General features: G+C 45.1%; 1 protein-coding gene across 1 annotated transcript; it reads right to left on the bottom strand.

Moving 5' to 3' along the window:
• Window positions 1-22,791, bottom strand: LOC109173541. Its single transcript, XM_019322781.1, has 11 exons — window positions 22,503-22,791; window positions 22,032-22,113; window positions 21,798-21,982; window positions 20,986-21,381; window positions 20,170-20,859; window positions 2,436-2,528; window positions 2,140-2,270; window positions 1,071-1,960; window positions 755-890; window positions 605-668; window positions 1-560 (listed from the first exon to the last, which is right to left on the bottom strand). Exons 1-11 carry the CDS (start codon window positions 22,789-22,791, stop codon window positions 1-3), a joined length of 3,516 nt encoding a protein of 1,171 aa, XP_019178326.1.
• Window positions 22,792-23,935: the final 1,144 nt, after the last annotated feature.

Genomic DNA, 23,935 nt, shown 5'->3' with positions numbered 1-23,935 from the left:
TTAAACGATGTCCAAAACTTTAAAATATTTTCCAGTCTCTAAACTGTGTATTTCAACTGCACCATGAGGAAAAACATTAGTGACAACAAAAGGTCCTACCCATCTAGAATGCAATTTACCAGGAAAAAGTTTCAATCTAGAATGATAAAGTAAAACTTTCTGACCAACAGCAAAAAATTTCCTAGAAATCTTTTGATCATGAAATGCTTTTGTCTTTTCCTTGTAAATTCTAGAGCTTTCGTATGCATCATTACGAATTTCTTCAAGCTCTTGCAGCTGCAACTTTCTCAACTCACCAAATTCATCCATCCTCATGTTACATTGCTTAACAGCCCAATAAGCCTTGTGTTCCCACTCAACAGGAAAATGACACAGTTTACCAAATACCAAACGATAAGGAGACATACCTATTGGAGTTTTGTAGGCCGTTCGATAAGCCCATAAAGCATCATCAAGTCGTGTACACCAACCTTTCCTGTTCGGGTTAACAGTCTTCTCTAGTATGGACTTAATTTCTTTGTTTGAGATTTCTGCCTGTCCATTGCTTTGTGGATGGTAACCTGTAGAAACACGGTGAGTAACATCATATTTTTTTCATCAATACTTCCACCACTCTGTTGCAAAAATGAGTTCCACGATCGCTTATTAGTGCTCTTGGCATCCCAAACCTGGTAAAAATATTAGATTTAACGAACTCAACAACAACTTTAGCACAATCAGTCCGGGTAGCCTTAACTTCAACCCACTTTGATACATAATCCACAGCAAGAATAACGTAAACATTATTGTAAGAAGAAAGAAAAGGACCCATGAAATCAATACCCCAAACGTCAAATATTTCACAAACAAGTATAGGAGTAAGTGACATTTGATCCCTATAACCCAAATTTCTAGTTTTTTGACATTGCGCACATGTTTTGCAAAACATATAACAATCACGAAATAAGGATGGCCAAAATAAACCACATTCTAACACTTTACGAGCAGTTCTTTTTGGACCAAAATGTCCTCCACATGCATATGAATGACAAAAATTCAAAATGGAAGGAATTTCTTCTTGAGATACACACCTTCGGATTATTTGATCAGAACAATGCTTCCACAAATAAGGGTCATACCAAACATAGTATTTATCATCACTCTTTATTTTATCTTTTTGAGATTTAGATAAATCAACTGGTAATGTTCTAGTAACTAAGTAATTCACAATATCAGCATACCAGGGAATCGTCTTTTGAACAGAAAAAAGATGTTCATCAGGAAAATCATCTTGCAATGGCGAAGGTTTTACACTTGTAATTATCCTACTAAGATGATCAGCAACTAAATTTTCTGCACCCTTTTTATCTCGTATCTCCAGGTTAAACTCTTGTAGTAAGAGCATCCATCGAATGAGTCTGGGCTTAGCTTCTTTCTTTGAAAGCAGGTACTTAAGAGCTGCATCGTCAGAATAAACAATCACTTTAGTACCAAGCAAATATGAACGGAATTTTTTTAAAGCAAATACAATAGCTAAAAGTTCTTTTTCTGTTGTGGTATAATTGCTTTGTGCACTATCAAGTGTTCTCGAAGCATAATAAATAACATGTGAAGCTCTTCCAACTTTTTTCCCTAGTACAGCGCCAACTACATGATTGCTGGCATCACACATAAGTTCGAATGGAAGATCCCAATTCGATGGCTGAATTATTGGTGCAGATGTTAACATATCTTTTAGCGTATCAAATGAATCTTTGCATGCTTCATCGAACTCAAATGCCACATCTTTTTGCAACAATCGACACAATGGATTGCTAATCTTTGAAAAATCCTTCATAAATCTCCTGTAGAAACCTGCATGACCAAGAAAAGAACGAACATCCAGCACACTAGCAGGGTAAGGCAAAGATTTAATAACTTCTACCTTAGCTCTATCCACTTCAATCCCTTTAGAAGATACCACATGACCCAAAATAATACCCTGATCAACCATGAAGTGACATTTTTCAAAATTTAAAATAAGGTTTTTTTTTTTTCAATGCATCGTTCAAGCACTTTTGTGAGGTTAGCTAAACAGGCATCAAACGAATCACCATAGACTGTAAAGTCATCCATGAATACCTCTATAAAAATCTCTACAAAATCAGAAAAGATACTAACCATACACCTTTGAAATGTAGTAGGAGCATTGCAAAGACCAAAGGGCATCCATCGGAATGCAAAGGTGCCAAATGGGCAGGTGAAGGTCATTTTTTCTTGGTCTCCAGGTGCAACTAGAATCTGATAAAAACCTGAAAAACCATCCAGGCAACAATAATGGGAACGACCTGCTAAACGTTCAAGCATTTGATCAATAAAAGGAAGTGGGAAATGATCTTTTCTAGTTAATGCATTTAATTTTCTGTAATCTACACACATTCGCCACCCATTTTGAATACGAGTGGGCACCAACTCACCATTATCATTTTCTATCACTGTTATACCTGTTTTCTTTGGGAAAATGTGCACAGGACTTACCCACTTGCTATCTGAGATTGGATAGATTATACCTGCATCAAGAAGTTTCAATATTTCTATTTTAACCACTTCTATCATGGGTGGGTTCAATCAGCGTTGGGTATATTTAGAAGGCTTACACTCATCTTCCAACAATATTCGGTGCATACAAGTAGAAGGGCTCAATCCCTTAATGTCAGCTACAGTCCAACCTAAAGCTTGCTTATTGTAACACCCCGTGTTACGATCCCTAAAACCAATTAATCATTTAACCAATTACCCAAAAGAAAGAATTAAATTACAGTAATTAATTAGGAAAAAAAGCCCACCATAGTCCATGGGCCCTCACCTCTAAACCCAACCCCTAGTCCTAGAAGGAATGGACCCTAAGTAAGAATCTTAGATATATAAATAGGGAACTTAGAAGGCACCTAGAACTCCCACCACAATAATCTCTCACCACACCAAGAATTCCCCTAGGAGAAATCAAGAAAGAAGAAAGCTTAAAGAAAGACCCTTCATAGCCAAGGAATTAATTAAGGCTAAGAGGTAACCCATGTCTCAAAAAAACCTATTTTCATAGCTATGATTCCCCTCTTAGGATTTCCCCATAGTATTGTGTATTGATGATTTGTGATATTATTATTGATGATTGGTGTGATGATTCCATGAGTAATCTTGATGATCTTGATGATGAGAGGTTCTTGATAATTAGGGTGTTCTTGATAATTATGTGGCGGTGTTGATGATTATATGATGTTCTTGATGATTATATGACGTTCTTGATGTTTATGTGCTATCCTTATCGAATCTTGTTATTAGAAGATGAATTGTGTTCTTGGTGATTTAAAAGTGATTAGAACCCTAGGTTGTATCGTATGATATTATTCTTGGTGTATTGGGTGGGAATTCGCATGTTTGGGTGTTAATTATGTTTAGAAAAACATGATAGGTTATGTGCCGTATGTTCTTGCTTTTGGATCCGTTAATTGACTCGAGACTTGTCGAGCGACGTCAGAGTTTGCATTCACCGGAGGCGGTGGGGGTCTGGTGTTGCGAAGCGCCGCGTCGCTTAACGCCTGCGCGACTTGTGTTAGTTGCTGTAGGGTTTGAGTCAAGGGGTCGCTGGTGGCGGGTTCCGGAGTCCTTGATTGCCTTCTGTTCGGTGCCATGCTATCGTTTTTTCTGGTCAGTGTTTACAAGAATATTAAGTTAGGGTTCGACGCACTTCTGGTGAAGTGATAAGTGGGGAAGGGTTTTAGAATGGGAAAGGGCAACGTGTAGGGAAGTTATGTGTAGGTTTCACAATCTCACCGCGCGTCCTAAGGTTCCTGAGTCCTATGTTCCTAGGTACTTAGATTTAAGCCTAACGTCCTAAAGTCCGGTCTTAAGAGTCTTTTCCTAGGGTCAAACTTAGGCTCTGATACCAACTGTAACACCCCCGATTTTCAAGACATTTAAAACTTAATAATAAAGGTAACATCTCATTAAATCCCAAAGCGTAACATAAGTGTACGGGGTGCTATGCCACACCGGGGCTAGAGAACCCAGGTGCACAGGCTGTCTAACTACTATCCTCCGAAATATAAATGCATAACATGGCACGCAGGCCGAAAGGGAAACTATACTACTTCTACGCTCCAGTTCTAGCGCGCTCCAGTGCTCTAATCCTCTGTGCTTGAAAGCCAAATATATCTGTTCAGCGAGAGATGCTGGTAACCCACTCCAACGCGTTGAAATACTATACATATTGCAATATATATATAGATATACGAAAACCGTTTTGAGCATGAGAATATATCCTACGAACTCTAGCTTTAAAACCGGGAATGACTCGACAGATAAGATCAGACACAAGCAACAGTTATAACGAGCATATGCAGTTCACAACAGATAAGGCAGATAAGGCAAGCATAACAATAATCATAACCCAGCATGAACAATCCCCAATATAAACCCCATAGTCACATCCCCCAAGACACTCGTAATCACAACTCGTCCATGTCACAACACATAACGCACGTTGTTAGCGCCACAGGACCACTCGCATGCCGATACATGCGGGTCAGCGCGTATGGCTCTGACACGGCCCCACAGCACCATGCCCCGTATCGCAACACGGGGAGGTCGATCGCAACCGACCGATGAACCGCAGCTCATCATAATGTTTGATCGCAACCAAACAGTGGACCGCAGCCCAAGAGAGTGTGTCATCTGACTGTAGCCAGGAATTCCCATCTGACTACAGCCAGCCTCTGAACCGCAGCTCAGGAAAGATGTCACCTGATTGCAGCCAGGAATTCCCATCTGACTACAACCAGCTTCTGGACCGCAGCCCAGGATACCGTCATCCGACTGCAGCCAGGAATTCCCATCTGACTGTAGCCGGCTTCTGAACCGCAGCTCAGGGTAACCAATCCGATCGCAACCGAATTGGGGCAACACACACACATAACACATAGCAAGCACATGCAACCCACATTACACATTGGGAAGGGGGATAAAGCGTATAACAACCTTATGCGTGATCCATCACGTACTAAGAATAGTCCTAAGGGGTTCATACTTCTTCCACCTAGGTCAACGGGATACCAATTCAACTAGCATGCAATATAATAGACTCATAAACCTACGAACGGTACCCGAAATATCAAACTAGACAGAGGCACGACAAACGGGGTCCGTTGGGACACCACAGGGATCGGGGAAACATCAAACGGGGAAGCCAGGGTCCCGGGAGGGGGGGGGGAAATTCCAGCGGGTAGCCGGTGGGTGGGGGTCCACCCGCCGGCCATCACTGTTCCGGGCAGCGGGTGCCCGGCGGGCAGCTGCCCGCCCGCCGGCTGCCCGCTGCCGGAGCTGCCCGAATTGCCGCGGGTAGGTGGTGGGTCCCCTACCCCCCCACCTACCCCCCACTGACTCTTTTCACCACTTTTCGTCCCGGGAACCATTGTGGAACCCGAAACCATGCTTAGACACTTTTCAATGTAATCAACGACAACACATAGACAATTTAACGGATCAAATACGATAAACGAACGGCACATAACCTATCATGCTTTTCTAATCATAATCAACACCCAAACATGCGATTTCCCCACCCGATAATCCAAGAATAATATCATACGATACAACCTAGGGTTCTAATCACTTTTATATCAACAAGAATACAATTCGTCTTCTAATTGCAAGATTCGGTAGGAACAACACATAATCATCAAGGATGCCAATTAATCATCAAAAACATCATAATCATCAAGAACAACACATAATCATCAAAATCCAAATTAATCATCAAGAACATCATAATTATCAAGAAACTCCCAATATCAAGATTATCAAGATTCCTCACGGAATCATTTATATCGACATCAATAATAATCATCATCAATCGCCATTTACAATAATATGGGGGGAAACCCTAAGGGGAAATCATAGCTATGAAAATAGGTTTTGTTGAGACATGGGTTACCTCTTAGCCTTAATTAATTCCTTGGCTATGAAGGATCTTTCTTTAAGCTTTCTTGCTTTCTTGATTTCTTCTAAGGGAATTCTTGGAGCTCTCCTGGGGCGATGGGGCGTTTAGGCGTGTGGGGGGTTCTGGGTGTCTCCTAAGTTCCCTATTTATATATTTAAGACTCCTAATTAGGGCCTGAATGGTATGGGTTTACTAATTTTATTCCTTATAGGACTCAGGGACTTGCTTTAGGGATAAGGGTCCACGGTTCATGGTGGACCCTATTAATTAATTAAAGGGGAATTTAGCATAATTAATCATATTTAATTATTATTAGCGGGATTAATTAAATAATTAATCCAGGATTAAAGGCCGTAACACGGGGTGTTACACTCTCCCCCCCTTACAAGGGGCTTCGTCCCCGAAGCCCGGTGTCATAGTCCACCCTTTCACCCCTAGACATCTCGTAGTTCGGCCTCCTGGGTAGGAGTGTGGCCCTACGTTTGTCTTAGTTTGGGATAGGCTGTACTTTTGGTGGCGTTGTGATAGAGAAGTTATGGGTGTACCTTGGTTTCCTGCGCTGGAACTGGGCGCCCCACGTGTGCCCAAGGCGGCCTCGATTGCTGCCACCCTTTGATCGAGTACGCGTGTGGTGCGAATCAAGGATGAGAACCCTTCTTCCATGATTTGGTTTTGCCGGTTGAGCTGTGCGAGAATGCGCTCATTGACCGAGCTCTCGTTTTGATCCCTCGGGTCCCTTCCGGATCGTGGTTGTACTGTCGGGTCGGGCCCGTCATCCTCCTCCTGTTCCTCATTTTCTTCCGTGCCTCCGCAATCTTGCATGGCCCGCTTGAGCTTTTTGTTGGAGATGTCCAACCGATCAACCAATTCCCTACGTTCCTCCTCGGGTTTTTGGCAAATTTCTTCGAGGGTGAGATAGTGTCCTCCCTCGGTGTAGTAGATGTCGTTGCGGCGGAGGTTTTGGGCATTGAAAACCATGCCATTGGCGGTCTTTACCTCGTGTGGCTTAGATCTACCCCCTTTTTCTCCATGATCCAACTTAGGATCATCCCGTAGGGTAGGCTAAGCCGGTTGTTCGTTTTACAGAATTCCATGTGCTTGAGCATGAGGGCCGGCAAGTTGAACTTGATTTTGTGTTTTAGGAGGTACGCAAAGGCACACTCCAAGCTTCCCACTTCCTTGCTCTTATTATTGGTGGGCAAGAGGCTATCGGTTACAATCATAACCAATATCTTTTGCTCCGCCGATAGCCATTTCCGGTGTGGTCGGGTGGCCGAGGTGAACCCATCCTCTTTCCCGAGTAAGTACCCGAGATAGTCCTTGTATCCCGTGGTTTGGGTGTCAATCCACCCCTTCCGGTCGTAGTTGGACACACCCGTGGTGGTCAATTTCAAGAGCTTGGCCAAACGGCCTTCGGAAAGCACAATTTCTTTGCCGCGGACTTTGGTGGTGATCTCTACCTTGTCACCCCGTTTGGTGGCTACAAGGTGTTGATAGAATTCCTTTACCAATTCGGGGTACGTATCCCCTTTGATGGTGAGATACGTATATAAAAGTCCTTGGTGTCTAAGCATATCAACCAATTCCGGAGAGAATTGGTCGGGTTCAAGTGCTTTACCTCCGATTACGGTGTAATCGGCATTGCTCCACTCCGGGGTGCGGATTCCGAGGGGTTTCTTTGGCATCGTGATAGGAGATACTTTTCCGGCGGTTTTCCGGCGAGGTTTCCGGCGAGATTTCCGGCGAGTTTTCTGGCGGGCTCTTTTCCGGCGACGTGCTCCTCTCGAGGGCGGCGACGGCGGGGCGGGGGTTTAGGTGGCGGCTGGTTGGGAGTTGAGACAGCGTGGGGGCGGCGTAGGTGGCGTGCGGCAGTGGGCGGCGTCCGGGTAGGCGACGGGCGGTGTTGGCGTTGGGACTCCTCCGGCCGGCAGCGGCGGCGTGCGATGCGGTGGTACGGGGCTGGCGGGCGGCGGCGGACTATTGGTGGTGGCGTTGGGTGGTGCGCCGTTCTTCTTGGGTGTGACGGCGGGGTGAGTGAGAGGGGAAGAAGGGAAGATGTGGGATTGGGGGAGAAGGGGAGGAAGGAAGACGGGTTTTTGATTTGGGGATTTTGTGGGTTTAAGGGTTTTGGAGGGGTTTATTAAGAGGGTGTTCCCTTGTGGTTTTAAGAAACATTCATGGCTTAGTGGTTAAAGCTTTAACTTGTAGATGAGAGGTCTAAGGTTCCATTCATAATGGTAACATTAGGTATTCCTTGATGAGGTGATTTTTGTCCTTTTCCTTGTTTCGTCTTTTAGTGAGGAAGGGTTGGGTGGATGGCATAACTTGTGTTTTACTTTCGTAGCGGAATTGAAACTTGAACGAAAATGAATCTTTATTCATAATACTTTCTAAGTAGCTAAGTTAAGTAGACATAATGCTCCCGAAGTCATTAAACTAAATAAGTCGTCTATACGATATAGAGGGTGGTTACAAGGGGGTGATGGTTTATCCCAGACAGAATTCGCTTTCGGGGTTTGGGTATTCCCTTTCGAGGTCTTCTTCGTTTCCGAGGTCGGCTTGCGTTTGGCTCATGACGAATATTTTTCCGGGAGCGCCGTAGCCCCCTTGGTGGCCCGTGGTGGTGGGACGCGGCCTTTGGGGTTGAGTGCAATGGAAGGCCTTGTGTCCTTCCTCCCCGCAGTTGAAGCATCTCCAGGGGTTGCCCGCGCAGTCCTTGCCGCGGTGGCTTTTGTTGCATCTCGGGCAAGGAAAGTTCTTTGGGTTCGCTTCGTTGTTCCCCGGGGCGGCCTTGGGTTGGTCGGGTTGTTTGTCCTCGTGCCGACGTCGTTCCTTGTTCTTTTCACCGGCGGTGCCCCACTTCCGGGGTTCCTTCTTCGCATCTGTTCTTGGACTCCGCGTTGAAGTAGTTGGATTCGATAGAGATTCGCGGCACTGGCGTAAGCCTCGTTGAGGGTCCGGGGCCTACTTACCACTAGTGCCTTTCGGGCTTCGAAGTTGAGGCCCGATACGAATCTTTCTACCTTGGTTACCTCGGTGGGGAAAAGTTCGGGCGCGAAGCGTGCCAGTTCGAGGAACCGTTTATGGTACTCTACGACAGTGGCCGTTCCTTGCTTTAGATGGAGGAACTCTTCATACATGGACGCTTTTACGTGAGTTGGGTAGAACCGTTCGCGCAGCCGTGCCTTGAGGCTTTCCCAATTGAACCCCGGTTCTTGTCGGTGGGTGGGTCCCTCGTGGATCCACCAGAGGTCGGCCTCTTGTCCGAAGTAGAACGTGGCAATTTCCACGCGACGTTCCTCCGGGCATTCCACCACCCCTAGGATCTTATCGAGAGTCCGAATCCATTCCTCCAGGACTGCGGGGTCCTCTTCTCCGAAGAACGTGGGTGGTCGGTGACTCGAGACTTGTCGAGCGACGTCAGAGTTTGCATTCACCGGAGGCGGTGGGGGTCTGGTGTTGCGAAGGGCTGCGTCGCTTAACGCCTGCGCGACTTGTGTTAGTTGCTGTAGGGTTTGAGTCAAGGGGTCGCTGGTGGCGGGTTCCGGAGTCCTTGATTACCTTCTGTTCGGTGCCATGCTATCGTTTTTCTGGTCAGTGTTTACAAGAATATTAAGGTAGGGTTCGACGCACTTCTGGTGAAGTGATAAGTGGGGAAGGGTTTTAGAATGGGAAAGGGCAACGTGTAGGGAAGTTATGTGTAGGTTTCACAATCTCACCGCGCGTCCTAAGGTTCTTGAGTCCTATGTTCCTAGGTACTTAGAGTTTAAGCCTAACGTCCTAAAGTCCGGTCTTAAGAGTCTTTTCCTAGGGTCAAACTTAGGCTCTGATACCAACTGTAACACCCCTGATTTTCAAGACATTTAAAACTTAATAATAAAGGTAACATCTCATTAAATCCCAAAGCGTAACATAAGTGTACGGGGTGCTATGCCACACCGGGGCTAGAGAACCCAGGTGCACAGGCTGTCTAACTACTATCCTCCGAAATATAAATGCATAACATGGCACGCAGGCTGAAAGGGAAACTATACTACTTCTACGCTCCAGTTCTAGCGCGCTCCAGTGCTCTAATCCTCTGTGCCTGAAAGCCAAATATATCTGTTCAGCGAGAGATGCTGGTAACCCACTCCAACGCGTTGAAATACAATACATATGGCAATATATATATATATAGATATACGAAAACCGTTTTGAGCATGAGAATATATCCTACGAACTCTAGCTTTAAAACCGGGAATGACTCGACAGATAAGATCAGACACAAGCAACAGTTATAATGAGCATATGCAGTTCACAACAGATAAGGCAGATAAGGCAAGCATAACAATAATCATAACCCAGCATGAACAATCCCCAATATAAACCCCATAGTCACATCCCCCAAGACACTCGTAATCACAACTCGTCCATGTAACAACACATAACGCACGTTGTTGGCGCCACAGGACCACTCGCATGCCGATACATGCGGGTCAGCGCGTATAGCTCTGACACGGCCCCACAGCACCATGCCCCGTATCGCAACACGGGGAGGTCGATCGCAACCGACCGATGAACCGCAGCTCATCATAATGTTTGATCGCAACCAAACAGTGGACCGCAGCCCAAGAGAGTGTGTCATCTGACTGTAGCCAGGAATTCCCATCTGACTACAGCCAGCCTCTGAACCGCAGCTCAGGAAAGATGTCACCTGATTGCAGCCAGGAATTCCCATCTGACTACAACCAGCTTCTGGACCGCAGCCCAGGATACCGTCATCCGACTGCAGCCAGGAATTCCCATCTGACTGTAGCCGGCTTCTGAACCGCAGCTCAGGGTAACCAATCCGATCGCAACCGAATTGGGGCAACACGCACACATAACACATAGCAAGCACATGCAACCCACATTACACATTGGGAAGGGGGATAAAGCGTATAACAACCTTATGCGTGATCCATCACGTACTAAGAATAGTCCTAAGGGGTTCATACTTCTTCCACCTAGGTCAACGGGATACCAATTCAACTAGCATGCAATATAATAGACTCATAAACCTACGAACGGTACCCGAAATATCAAACTAGACATAGGCACGACAAACGAGGTCCGTTGGGACACCACAGGGATCAGGGAAACATCAAACGGGGAAGCCGGGGTCCCGGGGGGGGGGGGGGCAAAATTCCAGCGGGTAGCCGGTGGGTGGGGGTCCGCCCGCCGGCTGCCCGCTGCCGGAGCTGCCCGAATTGCCGCGGGTAGGTGGTGGGTCCCCTACCCCCCCACCTACCCCCCACTGACTCTTTTCACCACTTTTCGTCCCGGGAACCATTGTGGAACCCGAAACCATGCTTAGACACTTTTCAATGTAATCAACGACAACACATAGACAATTTAACGGATCAAATACGATAAACGAACGGCACATAACCTATCATGCTTTTCTAATCATAATCAACACCCAAACATGCGATTTCCCCACCCGATAATCCAAGAATAATATCATACGATACAACCTAGGGTTCTAATCACTTTTATATCAACAAGAATACAATTCGTCTTCTAATTGCAAGATTCGGTAGGAACAACACATAATCATCAAGGATACCAATTAATCATCAAAAACATCATAATCATCAAGAACAACACATAATCATCAAAATCCCAATTAATCATCAAGAACATCATAATTATCAAGAAACTCCCAATATCAAGATTATCAAGATTCCTCACGGAATCATTTATATCGACATCAATAATAATCATCATCAATCGCCATTTACAATAATATGGGGGGAAACCCTAAGGGGAAATCATAGCTATGAAAATAGGTTTTGTTGAGACATGGGTTACCTCTTAGCCTTAATTAATTCCTTGGCTATGAAGGATCTTTCTTTAAGCTTTCTTGCTTTCTTGATTTCTTCTAAGGGAATTCTTGGAGCTCTCCTGGGGCGATGGGGCGTTTAGGCGTGTGGGGGTTCTGGGTGTCTCCTAAGTTCCCTATTTATATATTTAAGACTCCTAATTAGGGCCTGAATGGTATGGGTTTACTAATTTTATTCCTTATAGGACTCAGGGACTTGCTTTAGGGATAAGGGTCCACGGTTCATGGTGGACCCTATTAATTAATTAAAGGGGAATTTAACAGAATTAATCATATTTAATTATTATTAGCGGGATTAATTAAATAATTAATCCAGGATTAAAGGCCGTAACACGGGGTGTTACATAGTTGAATTGGTAGCCCGTTGACCTAGGTGGAAGAAGTATGAACCCCTTAGGATTATTCTTAGTATGTGAAGGATCACGCATAGGTTTTGTTATACGCTTTCTTCCCCCTTCCCAATGTGCTAATGTGGGCTGCATGTACTTGCTATGTGTTATGTGTGCATGTTACCCCAATTTGGTTGCGATCAAATTGGTTATACGGGCAGTTGGATGGGTTGAGAACCATACTGACTGTTAACCAGGCCGGTTGCGATCGGTCAGGTATATAAATATTATATAGGGCTGCGGTCCACCGTTTGGTTGCGATCAAACGTTTTTATATGAGCTGCGGTTCATATTTCCTGGCTGCGGTCAGATGCAATACTCTTGGGCTGCGGTCCACTGTTTGGTTGCGATCAAACTATGATGAGCTGCGGTTCATCGGTCGGTTGCGATCGAACCCTCCGTGTTGCGATACGGGGCAGGGTGCTGTGGGGCCGTGTCAGAGCTATATGCGCTGACCCTTATGTATGGGCATGCGATTGGTCTTGTGGCGCCAACAAGGTGTGCTTGTATAATGAGATATGGATGAGTTGTGGTTATGAGTATCTTGGGGATGTGACTATGGGATTTATGTTGGGGATTGTATATGTTGGGTTATGATTATTAATTGTGCTCAGCTTTATCTGTCTTGCCTGTTGTGAATTGTATATGCTTGATATAACTGTTGCCTGTGCTTAGCTCTATCTGTCGAGTCTATCCCTGTTTTAAAAGCTAGAGTCTCGTAGGATATATCTCCATGCTCAAAATGGTTTTCGTATATCTATATATATCTCTATATGTATTGTATTTCAACGCGTTGGAGTGGGTTACCAGCATCTCTCGCTGAACAGATATATTTGGCTTTCAGACACAGAAGAGTAGACACTGGAGCGCGCTAGAACCTTGGAGCGTAGAAGTAGATAGTTTCCCCCTTTCGGCCTGCGTGCCATGTTATGCATTCTCTTTATTAAGGACATTAGTTAGTTAGCATGTGCACCTGAGTTCTCCAGCTCAGGTGTGGCATAGCACCCCGTACTCTTTTTATCGTATTTTGGGATTCAATGAGATTCTACCTTTATTATATAAGTTTTAAAAAGTCTTGAAAATCTGGGGTGTTATAGTTGGTATCAGAGCCTAAGTTTGATCCTAGGATAAGACTCTTAAGACCAGACTTTAGGACATTAGGCTTGAACTCTAGGTATTTAGGAACATAGGACTCAGGAATCTTAGGACGCGCGGTGAGACTGTGAGATCTACACATAACCCTCGCTCACTTAATTAAAAGAAAACTTCCCCCTTCGTTTATCACATCAAGATAAGAATGCAAAATAACATCGACCAATGAACACCAGGATGACGCCAAGAAGGAAACAGGTAGGAACACCGAGACTCCCCACTCAGGAATTCTTGACTCAGAACCTACAACACCTGGTTCAAATCACCCAGGCACTAAGTACTACCGTTCCCCAACCTTTACCAACAAACGAGAACTTGGAAATCCACCACCAAGTCTCGGCACACCAACCACCCACCTTATCGGGGAACGAAGACCCCATTACCCTCGAGGAGTGGATCGGGACTTTTGACAAGATATTCAAGGCAACCAATGCCCCGAAAACCACCAAGTAAGAATAGCCTCCTTCTACTTCAGACACGAGGTCGACACCTAGTGGGCTCACGAGGGACCCACATACGAACAAAGCCCCGGATTCAACTGGGAAACCCTAAAAACACGGCTACGAGAACAATACTATCCCAACTATCTAAAAGCCACCATATACGAAGAATTCCTCCACCTGAAACAAGGGGCAGCCCCAGTCTCGGAATACTACCAGCAATTCCGCAGACTGGCTCGCCTCACTCCCGAGCTAGTACCCACCGAGATGATCAAGGTCAAGAAGTTCATAGAGGGCCTTGATCCCGAACATCAGAAAGCCCTGACCACACAAGAACCGAGAACCCTCGGGGAAGCCTATGCCAAGGCATCCCAACTACAACAAGTAACAAACCTACCCCGGGAAACACACCTGGGGTACAAAAGGAAACCTGAAGGGAATCACCCAAATCCCACTAGAGGGCCTAAGAACCTCAGAACCATCTCACCTCAAAAGGTCACAACGCCGACCACTCAAGGAAGGATCCTTACCCTAAGCAAGGCCAGGATCGGAGACAGCAACATAGTCTCCGGAACCTTCCTAGTACACGCCACCCCCGCCACTATACTATTTGATTCAGGGGCTACCAACTTGTTTATAGCAACCGAGTTTGCCACTCAACTCGGCTTTAACACCAGCACCAAGGTCCGACTCCAGGTCAAGGTGGCCTCTGGCGAAATCATAAAATGCGACCGCATGTACGAGAACGTAATGATCACCATCCAAGGAGTGGAATTTCCCAGCAACCTAATACAGTTCCGACTGGATGGGGTACAAGTGATCTTGGGCATGGACTGGCTAGGGAAATTCCAAGCGCAGATCCTATGCGGGGAACAAAAGGTGGTCCTACGGGGACCAAGCGGTAAAAGGGTGTCGTACCGCGGGACCCGCCAGGATCCAGGGGTCAAGCTTGTGAACATGATGAAAACGAAGAAATACCTAAACCAAGGAAGCGAGGCCTTCCTATGCTCGGTCGAAGACCTCAACACCAAAACACCCGAACCACAAACCATTCCAGTGGTAAACGAATTCACCGACGTCTTCCCAGACGAAATCCCCGGGGCGCCCCCAACTAGAGAAGTCGAGTTCACCATAGACCTCGTACCTGGCGCCGCCCCGATCTCCAAACCACCCTATAGGCTAGCCCTAAAAGAAATGAAGGAACTGAAAACGCAACTACAGGAATTGCTAGATAAAGGTTACATCCGCCCCAGCACCTCCCCATGGGGGGCACCAGTACTATTTGTTAAAAAGAAGGATGGAAGCATGCGCCTGTGCATCGACTACAGGGAACTTAACCAAGTCACAATAAAGAATAGGTACCCCCTTCCCCGGATCAACGACTTGTTCGACCAACTTAAAGGGGCCGGGGTGTTCTCGAAAATTGACCTAAGGTCCGGATATCACCAAATACAAGTGACCAAACCGGACATCCAGAAAACGGCCTTCCGGACACGTTACGGCCACTATGAATTCACAGTAATGCCCTTCGGACTCACCAACACACCCGCCATATTCATGGACCTCATGAACCGAGTATTCCGATCCCACTTGGATGACTTCGTCATTGTATTCATTGACGACATCCTAGTCTACTCCCGAAATAAGGAAGAACATGTGAGACACCTCCGCATAACCTTGCAAACCCTAAGAGAGCACCAACTATACGCCAAGTTCTCTAAATGCGAATTCTGGAAAGACAGTGTGGCCTTCCTGGGCCACGTGATAGCCAAGGAGGGAATTAAGGTGGACCCCGCCAAGATCCGTGTCGTTAAGGAATGGACCACACCGAGCTCACTTTCAGAAGTCCGAAGCTTCCTAGGCTTGGCTGGCTACTACAGGAGGTTTGTACCCGACTTCACCAAGATAGCCCAACCTCTCATCAAACTCATGAAAAAGGAAACCCCCTTCCGATGGGACAACGACTGCATCTCGACCTTTCAAGAATTGAAGGATAAGCTAACCACGGCACCCGTGCTAGCCATCCCCTCCGGGACGGAAGGGTTCGAGGTCTTCAGTGACGCATCCAAAAAGGGGTTGGGATGCGTGCTAATGCAAAAAGGCAGGGTTATAACATACGCATCCAGGCAACTCAAAACCCACGAAGAAAATTACCCCATCCACGACCTCGAACTAGCCGCCATCGTGTTCGCACTAAAACTCTGGAGGCATTACTTGTACGGGGTGCAATGCAAGATCTACACAGACCATAAGAGCCTAAAGTACATCTTCACCCAGAAAGACCTAAACATGAGACAACGAAGGTGGCTAGAACTCATAAAAGACTTCGACCTAGACATCCAATACCACGAGGGAAAAGCTAACATTGTGGCGGATGCCCTAAGCAGGAAGACTAACCACTCCCTCAACACCACCTGGATCCTACCGGACCAGCTGTACATGGACTTCCAAAAAACTAAATTTGGAAATAATAGAGCAAGGACAAACCCACCCCATTGTCCACTTATTCAACACGCAAATCATACCCACACTCTTCGAGGAAATCAAAATAGGACAATAGCAGGATCCAGAACTAGATAAAATTCGCCTCGACCTAACCCAGGGAAAGGTAGGACCCTTCGAAATACACAAGGATGGCAGCCTCCGTTACCAAGGCAGGTGGTGCGTGCCCTCAACGCACCCCCACTTGAAAAAACAGATCTTGGAGGAAGGACACAACTCCCCATACTCAGTTCACCCAGGGGCTGACAAACTATACCAAGATGTAAAAAGGTCGTTTTGGTGGCCCAACATGAAAAAGGAAATCGCAGATTTCGTAGCCAAATGCCTGAATTGCCAAAGGGTGAAGGCCGAACGATGCAAACCCAAGGGAATCGTACAACCCCTTGAGATATCACAAGGAAAGTGGGATTCCATATCCATGGACTTCGTCGGAGGGCTACCCCCAACAAAGACCGGCAAGGATAAAATTTGGGTCATAGTGGACCGACTAACCAAAACGACGCGATTCATTGCCATGAAGGAAACGTGGACAATGACACAACTGGCCCAAGCCTACCTGAGCCGAGTAGTGAAGTACCATGGAGTCCCCCGAAACATTGTGTCCGATAGAGACTCCAGGTTCCTCTCACAATTCTGGAAATCACTGCAATTGGCCTTGGGGACACAACTAAAACTAAGCACTACCTTCCACCCCACCACTGACGGTCAAATCGAGAGAACCATTCAGACTCTCGAAGACATGCTAAGAGCCTGTGTACTAGACTTTCAAGGGACATGGGAGGAACACCTAGACCTCATTGAATTCTCATATAACAACAGCTACCACGCAAGCATTCGTATGGCGCCCTACGAAGCTCTATACGGACAAAAGTGTAGAACCCCCTTATGTTGGGAAGACATGGTCGACCCAGTAGCACTAGGGCCCCAATACCTATAAGATACCATAACTAAGGTCAAACACATCCAGGGAAGGATGAAGGCCGCTAGAAGTCCTACGCCGACCTAAGAAGAAAACAAGCCGAGTTCAACCCCGGGGACAAGGTCTGGTTGAGAATCTCGCCCACACGGGGGGTGATGAGGTTCGAAAGGAAAGGAAAGCTCAGCCCTCGATTTATTGGCCCCTATGAAATCATAGAAAGAGTCGGGAACCTAGCCTACCGCCTCGCTCTACCCGTTGAACTAGAACGAGTACACAACGTACTCCACATATCCCAGCTAAAGAAATACGTGCACGACCAAAACCACGTGCTTCAACCCGAGGTCGTGGACCTCGACGAGTCACTAGTATACGAAGAAAAACCCGTGAGAATCCTGGACACCAAGACGAGAAACACCCGACGTCGAGCCATAGAAATGGTGAAAGTCCTCTGGACCAACCATGGGACTGAGGAAGCAACATGGGAACTCAAGGACACAATGAGGGAACGGTACCCCGAACTTTTCACACCAGGTAACTAAGAGGAAGTCAATCGACAAGGACCAAGCTTCGGGGACGAAGCTTCCCGTTAAGGGGGGGAGAGTGTAACACCCCGTGTTATGATCCCTAAAACCAACTAATCATTTAACCAATTACCCAAAAGAAAGAATTAAATTACAGTAATTAATTAGGAAAAAGACCCACCATAGTCCATGAGCCCTCACCTCTAAACCTAACCCCTAGTCCTAGAAGGAATGGACCCTAAGTAAGACTCTTAGATATATAAATAGGGAACTTAGAAGGCACCTAGAACTCCCACCACAATAATCTCTCACCACACCAAGAATTCCCCTAGGAGAAATCAAGAAAGAAGAAAGCTTAAAGAAAGACCCTTCATAGCCAAGGAATTAATTAAGGCTAAGAGGTAACCCATGTCTCAACAAAACCTATTTTCATAGCTATGATTCCCCTCTTAGGATTTCCCCATAGTATTGTGTATTGATGATTTGTGATATTATTATTGATGATTGGTGTGATGATTCCATGAGTAATCTTGATGATCTTGATGATGAGAGGTTCTTGATAATTAGGGTGTTCTTGATAATTATGTGGCGGTGTTGATGATTATATGATGTTCTTGATGATTATATGACGTTCTTGATGTTTATGTGCTATCCTTACCGAATCTTGTTATTAGAAGATGAATTGTGTTCTTGGTGATTTAAAAGTGATTAGAACCCTAGGTTGTATCGTATGATATTATTCTTGGTGTATTGGGTGGGAATTCGCATGTTTGGGTGTTAATTATGTTTAGAAAAGCATGATAGGTTATGTGTCGTATGTTCTTGCTTTTGGATCCGTTAATTGTCTACGTATTGTTGTCAATTGCGTTTGAAAGTCTCTAAGCATGGTTCCGGGTTCCACAATGGTTCCCGGGGCGTTTTGTGATGAAAAGAGTCAGTGGGGGGTAGGTGGGGGTAGGGGACCCGCCACCTACCCGCGGCTAAAGGAGGCCTCGCCGGCAGCGGGCAGCCGGCGGGCGGGCAGCTGCCCGCCGGGCACCCGCTACCCGGAACAGTGCTGCCGGCGGGCAGCTGCCCGCTGGGCACCCGCTGCCCGGAACAGTGCCGTCGGCGGGTGAACCCTCACCCACCGGCTACCCGCTGGTTTATACCCCACCTTGGGTTTTTGGCTTCCCCGTTTGATGTCCCCCGACCCTCGTGGTGTCCCAACGGACTCCGTCTATCGTGCCTGTGTTTAGTTTGATATTTCGGGTACCGTTCGTAGGTTGTATGAGTCTTATATATTGCATGCTAATTGAATTGGTATCCTGTTGACCTAGGTGGAAGAAGTATGAACCCCTTAGGATTATTCTTAGTATGTGAAGGATCACGCATAGGTTTTGTTATACGCTTTCTTCCCCCTTCCCAATGTGCTAATGTGGGCTGCATGTACTTGCTATGTGTTATGTGTGCATGTTAACCCAATTTGGTTGCGATCAAATTGGTTATACGGGCAGTTGGATGGGTTGAGAACCATACTGACTGTTAACCAGGCCGGTTGCGATCGGTCAGGTATATAAATATTATATAGGGCTGCGGTCCACCGTTTGGTTGCGATCAAACGTTTCTACATGAGCTGCGGTTCATATTTCCTGGCTGCGGTCAGATGACATACTCTTGGGCTGCGGTCCACTGTTTGGTTGCGATCAAACTATGATGAGCTGCGGTTCATCGGTCGGTTGCGATCGACCCCTCCGTATTGTGATACGGGGCAGGGTGCTGCGGGGCCGTGTCAGAGCTATATGCGCTGACCCTCATGTATGGGCATGCGATTGGTCCTGTGGCGCCAACAAAGTGTGCTTGTATGATGAGATATGGATGAGTTGTGGTTATGAGTATCTTGGGGATGTGACTATGGGATTTATGTTGGGGATTGTATATGTTGGGTTATGATTATTAATTGTGCTCAGCTTTATCTGTCTTGCCTGTTGTGAATTGTATATGCTTGATATAACTGTTGCCTGTGCTTAGCTCTATCTGTCGAGTCTATCCCTGTTTTAAAAGCTAGAGTCTCGTAGGATATATCTCCATGCTCAAAATGGTTTTCGTATATCTATATATATCTCTATATGTATTGTATTTCAACGCGTTGGAGTGGGTTACCAGCATCTCTCGCTGAACAGATATATTTGGCTTTCAGGCACAGAAGAGTAGACACTGGAGCGCGCTAGAACTTTGGAGCGTAGAAGTAGATAGTTTCCCCCTTTCGGCCTGCGTGCCATGTTATGCATTCTCTTTATTAAGGACATTAGTTAGTTTGCCTGTGCACTTGAGTTCTCCAGCTCAGGTGTGGCATAGCAACTCGTACTCTTTGTATCGTATTTTGGGATTCAATGAGATTCTACCTTTATTATATAAGTTTTAAAAAGTCTTGAAAATCTGGGGTGTTACACTTATATTCCCTAAGCACTCGGACCAATTTTTCTTCTTCCAATGTAGATAGTTTTTTGGAGATTAGCACGAGAAGAGTCTCTTCATCCCCTAAGAATGCATACTTTAAATGATCTGGCAATGGTTTGAGTTCTATCTTTGGAGCTTGAACAACAGAAGGAAGGAGTTTTGTGTCATATATAGGCAACTCAATATAATAAGCATTATATTTCATTGGCTTAAGTGACTCCAACTCATGTACAATATCTTGCAAATCAAAATTCAAAGAAAACTTATTCATGATTTTCTTCCACCCATCAGGGGTAAGATTCAAGTTTAGTGCAACCTCTAAGGCATTATTATCCGTCAAATAAGAAATTTTCTGCACAAAAGGGTCAACAACATCTACTAGAGAAACAGACGACACATCATCAGGATATTTCATAGCATTATAAATGTTAAACTTAATGAGTTCACCATCAAATTCCATTGTGAGTGTACCTTCATGCACATCAATTTTAGTTCTAGATGTTTTCAAAAATGGCCTTCCTAATGAGATTAATGAAGAATTAGTAGAATTATCTTCTTCCATATCTAACACATAAAAATCAACAGGAAAAATCAACCCATCAACTTGCACTAAAACATCTTCTAAAACCCCCACAGGATAAACATTAGATCTATCAGCAAGTTGAACAATTACACCATTTCCTTTTAATGAACCAATATTCAAAGATGAATAAATAGATAAAGGCATCACATTAATTGAAGCTCCTAGATCTAACATTGCTCTTTCAACATTAACATTTCAAATTTTGCAAGGGATAGTAAACATACCAGGATCTTTACATTTAGGAGGCAACTTCTTTTGTAGAACATCTGAAACATTTTCCCCCATGTTTACCATTTCACTGCCTTTCAACTTTCTTTTATTTGTGCACAACTCTTTAAGAAATTTAACATATCGAGGAATTTGTTTAATAGCATCAAGTAAAGGAATATTTACCTCAACCTTTCGAAATGTGTCAAGTATTTCTTTTTGTTCTTCATCCTTTTTTGATTTTGCCAATCTACTAGGAAAAGGGGGAGGAATTACCACAGCCTCCGGATGTTCTTTGACAAGTTTTTGATCATTTTGGGGTGGATGGACTTCTTTTTCCTTTTCTTCATCTCGGTTGTGTCTGCTTTTCACTTGAGTAGGTTCTTGCAGCTCTTTTCCACTTCTCAAGGTAACTGCACTTGCATTTTGCTTTGGATTTACAACAGTTTGTGAGGGTAATTTACCTTGAGACTCCAATCTACTCACGGTAGATGCTACTTGGCTCACCTGACTTTCCAAACGTTGAATACTTGTTCACCTGACTTTCCAAACGTTGAATACTTGTTCTTGTTTCTTGCTAAAATTGTTGTGTGTTAGTAGCAAGTGATTTAACAATATCTTCCAGTGACATACCTGAATTAGAGGATGATTGTTGTGAAGATGAAGGTTGTTGAATTGGTTTTTCTATATTGAAACTGTGGAAATTGTGGACGCGGCTTGTAGCTGAAATTTGGATGATCCCTCCATCCTGGGTTATATGTATTTGAGTAGGGATCATAATTTCTTTGTGGTTGGCCCGGAAACCCTCCAATTGCATTAGCTTGCTCACACGAATCGTATTGAAGTGTTGGGCACATATCAGTTTGGTGTCCAGTAGCAGCACATATCCCACAAGTTTTTACTTGCTGCATATTTCCTACAACTAACTGTTGAACAAGAGTAGTAAAATGAGATAGTTTATTCTCAATGGAAGAAATGTTTACCTCGTTCACTCTTCTAGAAGACTTATCCCGTCTGCATCCAAATTGTTGTGAATTGGCAGCTATTATTGATATTAATTAACTCTCCAGCTTCTTGGGGAATTTCATTCACTATAGCACATCCACTAGTTGCATCCATCATTTTTCTCTCCATGGGAAGCAATCCTTCATAAAAGTATTGAATGAGGAGTTGTTCAGAAACTCCATGTTGGGGGCAACTTGCACACAGTTGCTTGAAGCGTTCTCAATACTCGTGGAGAGTCTCTACGTCTCTTTGCTTGATGCCACACATTTCTCTTCTAATATTGGCTGGAAAAAACTTTTCAAGAAACAATCTTACCATTTCATTCCATGTGGTTATTGAGCCAGAAGGAAGGTAAAATAACCAATCCTTTGCTCTATCAGCTAGTGAGAATGGGAAGGCACGCAGTTTGATTTGATCTTCTGTTACTCCTTGTGGTTTGAAGCTCGAACACACCACGTGGAACTCCTTTAGGTGCTTATGTGGATCTTCATTTCAAGTCCACGAAAAGTTGGAAGTAATTGAATCAAACCTGAACGTAATTCAAAACCAACCTCTAAGGTAGGATGTTGAATACAAAGTGGTTGTTGATTAACATTTGGTGCAGAAAGCTCCCGCAACGTTCTTTGTTCTTCAGCCATTTCTTGTTCCACTTCAGGATCGCAACAAGAGGCAGTTGATTCAGTTGTGGTATTCGATTGAAGGGATGTTGATGAAAGGGCTTGATTCTTGCGCACTTTAGTCTCCTTCCTCAACCCCTTTGCAGTCTTCTCGATCTCAGGATCGTATTGCAACTGACCTGTACGAGAAGAACGTGACATAGAATTAAATCTATTTGACACCAATCCCCGGCAACGGCGCCAAAAATTTGATGGGTGTCGAAACCAACAAATAATAAATTACTTACTCTATTGTAACACCCCAGATTTTCAAGACATTTAAAACTTATAATAAAGGTAGAATCTTATTAAATCCCAAGATATAAATACAAGCGTTCGGGGTGCTATGCCACACCTGGGCTAGAGAACCCAAGTGCACAGGCTAACTAACTAATATCCTCAAAGCGTAAATACGTAAACGTGGCACGCAGGCCAAAAGGGAAACTATCTACTTCTAAGTTCTAGCGCACTCCAGTGACTTAATCTTCTGTGCCTGAAAGCCAAATATATCTGTTCAGCGAGAGATGCTGGTAACCCACTCCAACGCGTTGAAATACAATACATATAGAGATATATATAGATATACGAAAACCATTTTGAGCATGAAGATATATCCTACGAACTCTAGCTTTAAAACCGGGAATGACTCGACAGATAAGGCCAGACACAAGCAACAGGTATAACGAGCATATGCAGTTCACAACAGGTAAGGCAGATAAGGCAAAGCATAAACAATGGTCATAACCCAACATGAACAATCCCCAATATAAATCCCATAGTCACATCCCCCAAGGCACTCATAGTCACAATTCGTCCATATCACAACACATAACACACATTGTTGGCGCTACAGGACCACTCGCATGCCCATACATGCGGGTCAGCGCATATAGCTCTGACACGGCCCCACAGCACCATGCCCCGTATCGCAACACGGGGAGGTCGATCGCAACCGACCGATGAACCGCAGCTCATCATAATGTTTGATCGCAACCAAACAGTGGACCGCAGCCCAAGAGAGTGTGTCATCTGACTGTAGCCAGGAATTCCCATCTGACTACAGCCAGCCTCTGAACCACAGCTCAGGAAAGATGTCACCTGATTGCAGCCAGGAATTCCCATCTGACTACAACCAGCTTCTGGACCGCAGCCCAGGATACGTCATCCGACTGCAGCCAGGAATTCCCATCTGACTGTAGCCGGCTTCTGAACCGCAGCTCAGGATAACCAATCCGATCGCAACCGAATTGGGGCAACACGCACACATAACACATAGCAAGCACATACAACCCACATTACACGTTGG

This window comes from Ipomoea nil, unplaced genomic scaffold (genome assembly GCF_001879475.1).
Source record: "Ipomoea nil cultivar Tokyo-kokei standard unplaced genomic scaffold, Asagao_1.1 scaffold0482, whole genome shotgun sequence".
NCBI classification, from domain to species: Eukaryota; Viridiplantae; Streptophyta; class Magnoliopsida; order Solanales; family Convolvulaceae; genus Ipomoea; species Ipomoea nil.
The sequence above is the reverse complement of the archived record's forward strand: the minus strand, read 5'-3'. Positions and strand labels throughout refer to the sequence as shown.